We start from the raw sequence: 10,749 nt of genomic DNA on the forward strand, positions 1-10,749 counted from the left end.
ATTGTTGTTCATAGGATATAATTGATTAAATTCGATTGTATGCATGTTCCTAAATTTAATTGCGTGCTATCGTTTGCTTAATTCGTTAACTTGCATATTCTTAACCGTTTGCTTAATTCGGTAAACAGGAACATAACTCGTATGATTTTGATAAGCGCTTGTCTGATTAATCTCATAATCGAATAGGATCGAAGTTGTTTAGGGATCGGTGTTATTATAACCGATGATAAGTCGGAACCCGAATCAGTAGGATTAGCCGTTTAGCTTATTTTGATAATCACTTAATTTACTCTGTTTTATAAATTGATTCTAAAACCATAAACCCCCAATTCGATTTTAATTAGTTAATAATAATACAAGAATCCTTGCGATACGATACTCGAGTTAATTTGTCGGTGTACTACGTTTTTGAAAAACTACTCGTTTTGATCCGTGCGCGACAGCGGATCACAAACTCAAATACAAATAATTGAATTATGCATGCTAAATTCGAATCGATTCAAAACTCAATTAAAAAATGAGCAATTAATGAGGAGACTCAATAAACAAAGATAACCAAACAAAATGAAAGCTTAGAAGACAAGTAACAAAATTGTATTGGAGTTCTTCTCCATAATGTATTAGGGACATGTAACTTCATGAATACCATAGCTAGCATGAGGGTTCACCGAGGCAGTGAATTTAACTCCTCCCGTAAAAGATATGTCAGTGTTATCTTGATTGATTAGCAAAATTAAGTTTCTCATTGGACTCTTTTCTTTTTACAAATTTGGAGATTTTATCCAGGGAGCTCTATAACATTCTTTTTGATGATATATATATATATATATATATATATATATATATATATATATATATATATATATATATATACACACACTTTATGCCTATGAGTGTTCGTTTAATTATATAGTTTTTTAACTTTAAATATCTTTTGCATAAGAAAAACAACGATCAACTTATGGCCAACAAAGTATTGGGCCTATAGAATCTTCATAGACACAAACACCATTATCAATATTATCATTCAAGAACCTATTGAGAGAGACACTTTTCTCATCCATCAACCCAATAAAAACAACCCTTTCACTAATTTGGATAGTCATATCAATTCTAGATTGTATGTTTTTTGAAATCAATCTATAACTTGGAAATTTCTTTTCCCGCCTCTATAGGTTCTCCCTAACCCTTGGTGAAAAGTAAAAAATGTCACCCGTTTTCAGAGATGCATCCCCGGACGCACCATTTTCCCACAAAATAAGTGCAAATGGGTGAGCGCCCTCCATTTTGCCAAAATTTAATTCAGAGATGCATCTCCATATGTGTTGTAGGGTATTTCCGTAGATGCATCTTCAAACACATTTATTATATAAATCACGCAAGAGACACACCCCCACCTCCTTCTTCATTTTCTGTAACTTTTGAGATACCCCCATTGGAGCTCGTGAGCAACATTCTTCTAGTCCATTTTTCAAGGATAAACATAACCTCTACTCCAGGCTTTCCAATCTCAACTTATTCCACTAACTACATTCAATATTTTCATCCATAACTCTTTTTTTAGTAAGTTTCTCATTTCACTTTTTTTTAGTTTTGATTAATGCATTAGGTAAAATAGGTTATTTTAAATGCATTAGGCAGTAGTCACTTTAGACTCGGCTGTGAAACCTAACACGAGTCTGTTCAACGTGAGAGGGCTAGATGTAATGCCCTAGACTTCTTTCAAGATTACCAACTGACCCCAAAAGCCAACACGAGTATTTTGAACATGTTTTATCCTTTCTCACACGCATTCCAAAAAACTTTCCAGAAGGTCACCCATCCAAACACTACTCCAAGTCAAGCACGCTTAACTGTGGAGTTCTTATCTGTTAATCTACCAAAAAGAAGATGCATCTTATTGGTATAGGTAGTACCAATCATTCCTTATAAGCCTTCCTTTAACCATGCAGTCTCATACTTGCATAACCTCAGGATCTTTCTCATTCTAATGTGAATTTGCTGACCACTTCTCGCCCTCTTTGGACTCAGGAGTGTCTCATAGTCATGCCTCGTGCACTGAAAACCACTCCCTGCCCTCATTGGTCTCGGGAGTTACACTAGATGTCAAAATGAGCAGGCTAGGGATAGACAGGGAACCGTCCCTAGGCCTCATAACGAGGAAGCATCAACTTCTAGGATCCTCCTGTCTCAAGGGCCCTTATCCCAAGGGCACGTCTCCCCTTCTCGTGAATACCATGATGCACCTAAAGCTCCTGAGGCTTATGCACAGGAAGCTTCTGCTGCACACGATGGTGTCCCTGCAGAGGATTATCCAGGAGGGCCCTCTAACACCTCCTTACTAATATATGCTATAGAGGTATATTTGTTAACGGTTGTTTTTTATATGTTTTATACAAATTCCCAATGACTGGTATTGTTATTTTTTAAACAGGAGCGTGGATGTTTGAAGTCTGTTAACCATAATAAAAAGATTTTGCAACTTTATCAGCCTGAAGATGATTGGTTCCAGATGTCATATGATACTTTAGTCTTGTTTGCCCGTGTTGCTCTCGGTACAAGACCATTATGCAAGGGGAATTTGCTAAGAGATGACATAAAGAAACTTCATCTTTCCATTTCCCCATTGGCGAGATGATGACTACACTAGATGATGTCGCTTGCCTTCTACAGTTTCCCATCAAGGGGAAGTTACTTGATCATTCAAGGATCAAATATGATGAAGCCCAGGAGATGATGGTCATTTATTTGGGAGCTGACCCAATTGATACCATGATGAAATGTGAGAGCACCAGATGTGTTCATGCCAAATTTTCATCTCTTTTCATACTTTTTACCTCCTATTTTCGGTTGACACATCCATATTTGTGGACAAAAGTGCAAGCTACGTCGATGTGACATACCTTAAGTACTTCATCCACTTGTCGACCATTCACGAGTGGAACTAGGAGCCGCCTATTTGGTATACCTGTACTCCAAGCAGAGCGAAGGTTGTCTTTGGACGATAAGGAAAATGACAGACTCCTACACCTTATTAACGATAATTTCCATTGCTACTAATAATTTTAAAAACACTTTTTTTACACTTGTTACTAATATTTTTTTTCTTATTCATTTTCAGAGATGGATCTTATCCCATTTTCACCACATACATGGGTTTAATCATGTGGTAGGGTATACTAAGGATTAGCCACACGCTTGCATGTATTCCCCGCGCGAAGGGAATGATCATGTGCGACCGTTCTGTGTGTATATTGACTGGATTGACACGATGACATCGACTTGACACCATATACCGGTCACTGGGACACTATTTCCTTTGATCCCATTTCATTTTACTCCAGATGGCTAGCATGTGGGAGGAATATGATGTCCAGGTATCTTTCAGAGCGATGCATGTGTTAGTTTGGATATGTGTAGATCATTTCGAGACCCCCTTTGAGCCTTCTCTTGACAACATCGTTCGTCGACATATTTATGACATACTGGTGAATTTCGAGAGTCATCTGGTACCAGAGGAGTATTAGAGCATGTCATCCACAAGTCAGTGGACTTATGTGGACGATTACATGACTTGGTTCTATATAGTGTGTCATGTAACACCTTAATTCCTCAACGCATGATCATAATTAAATTAGAGACTTTTCAGAAACATTTCCATATAAGATGTTACATATCTTAAACCACACACACCTCATGATCATGTAACACTTAATTTAAAGAAACATGCAGGACACTATTTTAATGCATATGTTTATATTTAGGATGTTTATACCACTTTCAACACATCTGATATGTACTTGGGATGTATACACGACATCCAAATCATCTGATATCTTCGTAGTGGAATCATAATTAAAACATACCAATTTAAATCTCAATAGTTTTCATAACAAAATTAAAAGCACCGACTAGTGAGTCTTCTCCAAGTGCTATCACACCAACACATAAAGCAAATACGAGAGCATACATTGTCTCTCAGAAAATCTCAATATAAAAAAATAATTTGCTACCCAGTGTTACATATCAGAGCATAACCAAAGCTAAAATGAATAAAATAAAACAGATAGCTCTAGAAGATAACTTCCACCCACAACAGCGTCTCCACTCTTGGTTATAACTTCCACCCACAACAGCGTCTCCATGTAAAGGCAACATTCAAATAGAAGGGGTGATAATTCATTTCAATAATACCAGTATAGAGGGTAATATAGAGTACAACATCTGCACAATCATGCACAGCAACATATCACATTCTCACACCCAAAATCACCATCAATATCATATACAACAACATCATCATCACACATAGTTATATTTCACGCACATATTTCATTCATGTTATACAACTCTCGACAATGATAATGACTCATATGCATGTGGTACCAACTCAATGTTTGGTTATTCTTATGAACTGAGTCCACCCTTCTAGACACCATATCCACCCTTCTAGATTTACGAACCCACCTTCTAGGTTTGGGACAAGTTACTAGTCCACCCTTCTAGACTTGCAACTTGCCTCTTTAAAAAAATAACATAGATGATGCATGGCATACAATTGATGCAACAACTGTATAACAACAATTCATGTGTACACCCCTTTCAAAACATAAACAACAATGATTATGCGTTTCCGCATAATTATCCACAAGCATCAATAATATTCACACATACACATAATTCTCATAAATTAACAATCATGTTCAACACCACATTAACATCACAACAACATCACCAACACCTTAACTATATTATCATGACAACATCAACACATCAACATCATTATCACACGACATTATTACAAAAATAAATTGATTCATCAACCGAACATATAAACCAATAACTTCATCAACATAGTATATGTATGATTAATATTTAAACATTTCACCTATCATAATTATGTTATAGCTCCGAGTGTTAGCTTCCTAATTCTTCAAACGGCATCTCGTTTGGATACACGGTTACAAAATTATGAGGTAAAATGTCAAAGCATGTCATAGTTCCAAAACATAATTATTTTTCAAAAATTTTACAACGAAAGTCGATTGTCACGGGATGACAATTGATTGTCATCAAGGCAAGACAATAAAAGCATTTTAGAAACATGAAAATCGACCGATCCTTTTGTGCAATCGATTGTCATAGGTGTATTTTTCAAAATTTTACACAGGTGCAATCGATTGTCACTATGTATCTTTCCAAAAATCTCAGTTTTCCCTGTAACGTGATTCTCTTCTAATTTCAACATTCGACTACCAAACCAGTTCCAATTTTATTTATTCAAAAACATCCCCATATATTTTCTAACAGGATCAATACACATATCATAGTAGTTATCATCAATCTATCAAATTTTCTCATGAAATAAACACTTAGATTCATGCCCTAAATCATCTAATCTTATATCAATTTTCATGAATTCCTTTGATTTCAAGAACACAACAATAACATTTCAACACACATAATTGCAATTCACATCATGGCATATAAAAACATAATTATCATCAAATATACATCAACATTCATCATAACTCAATGGAAGAACAAACCCCATAGCAGCAGGGCCGGCCCTAGGCCAGGGCAACCAGGCCCACAGCCCAGGGCCTCAAAGAATTAGGGGCCTCATATTTTTGGGTTTGGGCTTTAGCAATTTTAAAATACAGTAAATGTGTATATATTGTTGTGAGTTGATTATGATACAACATTATCGTTTCAGTGGAGTGGTGTGTGTTCATTAATTCAAACGTGGAGAACGTGTGTTCGATTCTTGTAGCAGTTATGTTTAATGTTTTTTCTTCATTTTATATCAAAGCCTACCATTTTTTTCTTCATTTTATATCAAAGCCTACCATTTATTTAAAAAACTGCCATAAAAGAGTAATGCAACAAATTTTAATTTTATAGCCTACCATTTATTTAAAAAACTGCCATGTTTTTTCTTCATTTTATATCAAAGCCTACCATTTTTTTCTTCATTTTATATCAAAGCCTACCATTTATTTAAAAAACTGCCATAAAAGAGTAATGCAAACAAATTTTAATTTTATAGCCTACCATTTATTTAAAAAACTGCCATAAAACAGTAATGCAAACAAATTTTAATTTTATATTATTTTGTGTATTATTTTATAGTCATATATATTTTTTTAAATAAGAATTAATGTAGACTATCGAAATATTTTTAAGGCCTTATAATTATTCTAATTGGTACCATTTATTTAAAAAACTGCCATAAAAGAGTAATGCAAACAAATTTTAATTTTATATTATTTTGTGTATTATTTTATAGTCATATATATTTTTTTAAATAAGAATTAATGTAGACTATCGATATTAATAAGAATAAAATATTTTTTTATATTAGTTATACGGATAAATGACTAAGTTTAATATTATTTGATATTATTTGATATTATTTACAATTTATATAGATGATGTTTTTTTTAAAATTATTTTTTAGTAGAGGTTTATTTTTAATATTTGCCCCGGGCCTCTAAAATGTCAGGACCGGCCCTGCATAGCAGGTTAAGGGTCCCTCCACTCTACCCTTCATCATACCCCTATTATTGAACCAAATTCTCACCCTTACCTCAATTCTTAGCAAAAACTTATGGTTTTGTTGATATGTTCTTTCCTCCTGCAGATTCAAGTCCCCACTCTTGCTCTAGCTTCCTTCTCCTCTTTCCCAAGTTTTTACGTACAATAAAAACTGATTCTCTCTCCACTTCTCTTTTTTTCTACTAAACATATTTTCCTTAATTAGGCTTTCCCTCGTCTACCCCAACTTATCCTCGAAATTACCAGCTTACCCTTAATTTCTCTACACATTCTTATTTCTGTTATTTTATTTAAATAATAAAATCAGGTCAATATTTTAACTAATAACATAATTTTAACTTATTTGCTTTTTCTTTAATTACTCTCAACACCCTAATGTTTAGTAAAAATGAGGTGGTTGTTTAATTTATGAAGGATGATGTGGCTGCTTGATTTATGTGACTCTTGATTTATGTGGCTGCTTTTATAGTGAAGTTGCAAAAATGACACTTTTAAAAAAGTTATATGGGGACAGATCAAGTGTTACTTGAGGATGAGGAGTTCTCATTCTTTAGATTCATCTAATGGTGAACTTAATATTTTTACTTTATTTATAATAAAAAATTCTTAATCATCCTCTTAAACCTTTAGTTAGGTCACCTCAATCCAGTTTTAGACTCGTAATCATCATCTTGAACCGCAATTCAATTTTAAAAATTATATACTGTTGAAATCGAAATTTCATCACGATTTCAAATATGTATTCAAAATTGCAAAATAAGCTGTGAATTTGACAAATCGAAGCAAAAAGTGGTGTGAAACTCGAACACAAACATGCTCGATCCAATTTGGTTATGAGGTTTTATGAATAACTAATTATAGAATCGAGCTCATGGTGAAATTTCGCTTCTAATGGTGTATTCATTTGCTTGAAGCAGTTAAGAATCATGATTGTTCCATTTTTGTGTTCTTGAGTTCAAGTGAGTTCTTGAACAGATTTTCCGAAAATCTTAATCAATCGTAGTTTTATGCAATTAATGATTGATCTAAAATTTTTAGATGTACAAAATAAACATGAAAATTTAGATTTAGATTTAGAAGATGAAGATTAAAGATCTTGATCTATGAGATACACGGTAATAATGTACACCATATAATCTTACGTGGCATTGACTAAGTCAACTTTAAAAATTTTTAGATCAACACTGCTTTTTGATTTGACCAAATTTATAACTTGAATTAATGTCAAATTTTCCAATATATCATTAGAGGGGGACCTATAGTCCATTATCTCTCTTTTCCTCTCCCTCATTACAAAGATCCTTCGGTTACACTCTCTTTGCCTTCATTACCTTCAACCTACTACTTAAAAAGCCATTCATTCTCTCAAAATCAAATAAATTAACAACCATGAAAGGAATAGACATGTTCTGTTCTTCCCCAGCTTCAACAGCAATAATACATACTACAATAGATCAACGTTCCATGCTACGTCAAAGCAAAAGCACCAAAACCTACGATCATGATAGAAGGAAAAACAAAAATCAACTTCATCAAGTTCCTTGTTTATCTCAATTACCTATCAATCCTATACCTTTCTTTGAGAAACATAGAAAGAGTTCATCTTCAGCAGATAAACAAAAAAGTACTACTGATCTCACACGTAGAAAAAGCTCCGTTGATTCGTCTTCGCAAAGATATCTTCTTGATGATACGCCGTTCATCGATTGGGTATCTGAATCCAACAAAATATTGGTTCCTCAGCTTAATGTTAAAGACATGTCTAATGATACAAAAACATTGAAAAGAAACGATTCTCATGCTCTTACTATTAGCTCCACTTCATCAGCTAATTCCTCCAAGGACCAGGTCTTTCTTTTATCCGTTTTTATTATAAGAGAAAATTTACTTTTTAAATTCATTGGATCCGTGCTATGTCTATGAATAAGTCTTTGTATCAGTGTCGAGTCTCTGAATAAGTCTAAGTCACTATCATAATATGATAGTGGTTGATCTATTTGAAATCTGCAGGTTGTGGTTTTGAGGGTGTCATTGCACTGCAAAGCCTGTGAAGGAAAAGTCAGAAAACATATCTCAAAAATGCAAGGTGAGATTTATTGTTATAAGACCTAATTTTGTATGGTAAAAGCAAATTATTTTGGGTTTAATATTAGTATAATATTATATGTAGGAGTGAGATCATTCAGTATAGAAATGGAGAAAAAGAAAGTAACAATAATTGGAGACGTGACGCCATTAGGTGTACTGACAAGTGTATCCAAGGTGAAAAGTGCACAGCTATGGCAGTCTACAACATCAGCAGTATCATCATCTTCTTCTAAGATACACTAATTAAACATGAATTTCTCTAGTTTGTTTGTGTTTGATAGTACAAGTACTTTACAGAATGTGTGTTTGTAGCATTAGGTAAATGGTAAGAGTATGAGTACAAAAAATGAAGAATGCGTAATAATAGGGTGGGGTCATGACTTGCACACCTCACTTTCAGTTCCTCTACTTTTGCAATTTGTAGTAACATTAGATAGAATTTGGTTAATGTTTGATGACTTGTCAATCTCAATGCATGTTATATTGATGCACTTGAAAAACAATCATATGGTTGTTCACTAAGGATGAGATCATTGTATTGTATTCCATTATGTACATAAATAATAGGTGCACTTATAATTTAAATAATTTGAGGAGACAATGTAATGCATGCGAGACTGACAGTGGTAGGAGGGGGGACTCAAGGACAGGCTGGTTTGAGACGCATTCTTTTACATCAAACTTTTTCAATGTTTTCTTTCTCACCTAATGATCAATTTTTGCTTCTAAATGCTCGTGGGTCATAACAAAGGGACCAATTTTTCTGCACTCTTCGCGTATACAATATGATAGGTGGCCTACCCTTAGAAAAGTTGTGATGTAGTATAATTTAATTCTAATACTTTGTTATTAGTTTTTTTGGTTTTGTTTGTACAACAAACAACTTTATTAGATGACAGAAAACAGATGAACAACAACATTTGTGTTTGACTAAATCGGGACATGCCCCAACTATATTCTAGTACTAACATCTTTTGACATCTTAACTAATGAGCAATAGAACTAAATTTACGATTAATAGCACCCACAAAAAAGCACCCACAAAAAACAACCAACATCAACAAAAATTCTACATGTATCAGCACACACAATTTCAACCTCATTGCTATTGTTTGAGAAAAAAAATTAGATTGATTATCAGAAACCATCTCACATAAGTTTTGTACACAAAAGTTTATTTTGCTAGCCACCTCAATAGGTTTTGGTAGTTTTTGGTTAAAAACACAAAGTCCATAATTTTCACAAAATAATGCAGAAAAATTTAACTGTCAGTAGTTAGAATTGGTTGAAAATATACATGTTAAAGAAGTCTCAAGTCACCTAATTTTGTGAAGGAATAGTGAGTCCAAGCCTATATATAGGATTGTAGTTCTTCTAAGTTTGGTTAGACGACTGCAACTTATCTAGAGGGGGGTGAATAGATCACCAAGCCAAAAAATCCAAATAAAATTTGGTTTTGAAAGTTAATAGAAAAGAGTGCTAGCGGAAGGTTTTAATATAGATCGATTAAGTCATCTATACGAACCAAGTTATTGAAAGTCTGATATGCAAAAACCTTATGGAATGAATAACACAATAATATGAATTTATTAAGTTTAATCAAGTATCACAATATTATTCGTTTAACCCAAGTTACTAACAAAGCTATTTTCGATGATAACAAACAAAAAATATTGAATTATGCAATTTATCAAACACTTGGTTGTGTTGTGTTGATATGGAAAAAAAAACTTATAATCACAAGTGATTATAAGCTAATCAACAACCAATTTAAAACGAAAAATAGTCATAGAAAAAGTCTTACGAGTCGATCGTTCAAGCAATGCTATTTGACAAATTACTTAATGAAAAATAAGGCAAGTAAAGAGATAAGAGAGAGATCGACACGGGGATTTGTTTAGGCAGTTTCCCACTTCGTCCTCGCGTGTGGGTACGTCTTTCCCTAATTCCAATTTTGGAATTAGGAAAATTTCTTACTATGCAAAAAGTTAGATTACAAGAGAAGTGTTCCACGATTAACCCTACAAACACAATCGTTTGATGTTGATTCAACCCCTTCTCTTTTTTTGATCTTGATCAAGACCAAGACACAATAACTACCAA

At 33.6% G+C, this 10,749-nt stretch overlaps 1 protein-coding gene across 1 annotated transcript; it reads left to right on the plus strand.

Annotated features, from left to right (window-relative positions):
* The first annotated feature begins 7,815 nt into the window (after positions 1-7,815).
* LOC131606998 (protein SODIUM POTASSIUM ROOT DEFECTIVE 2-like) lies at positions 7,816-9,112 on the plus strand. Its single transcript, XM_058879062.1, has 3 exons — positions 7,816-8,406; positions 8,569-8,644; positions 8,729-9,112. Exons 1-3 carry the CDS (start codon positions 7,948-7,950, stop codon positions 8,887-8,889), a joined length of 696 nt encoding a protein of 231 aa, XP_058735045.1. The 5' UTR covers positions 7,816-7,947; the 3' UTR covers positions 8,890-9,112.
* The last annotated feature ends 1,637 nt before the right edge of the window (positions 9,113-10,749 follow it).

Source organism: Vicia villosa, linkage group LG5 (genome assembly GCF_029867415.1).
Source record: "Vicia villosa cultivar HV-30 ecotype Madison, WI linkage group LG5, Vvil1.0, whole genome shotgun sequence".
In the NCBI taxonomy this organism is placed as follows: domain Eukaryota; kingdom Viridiplantae; phylum Streptophyta; class Magnoliopsida; order Fabales; family Fabaceae; genus Vicia; species Vicia villosa.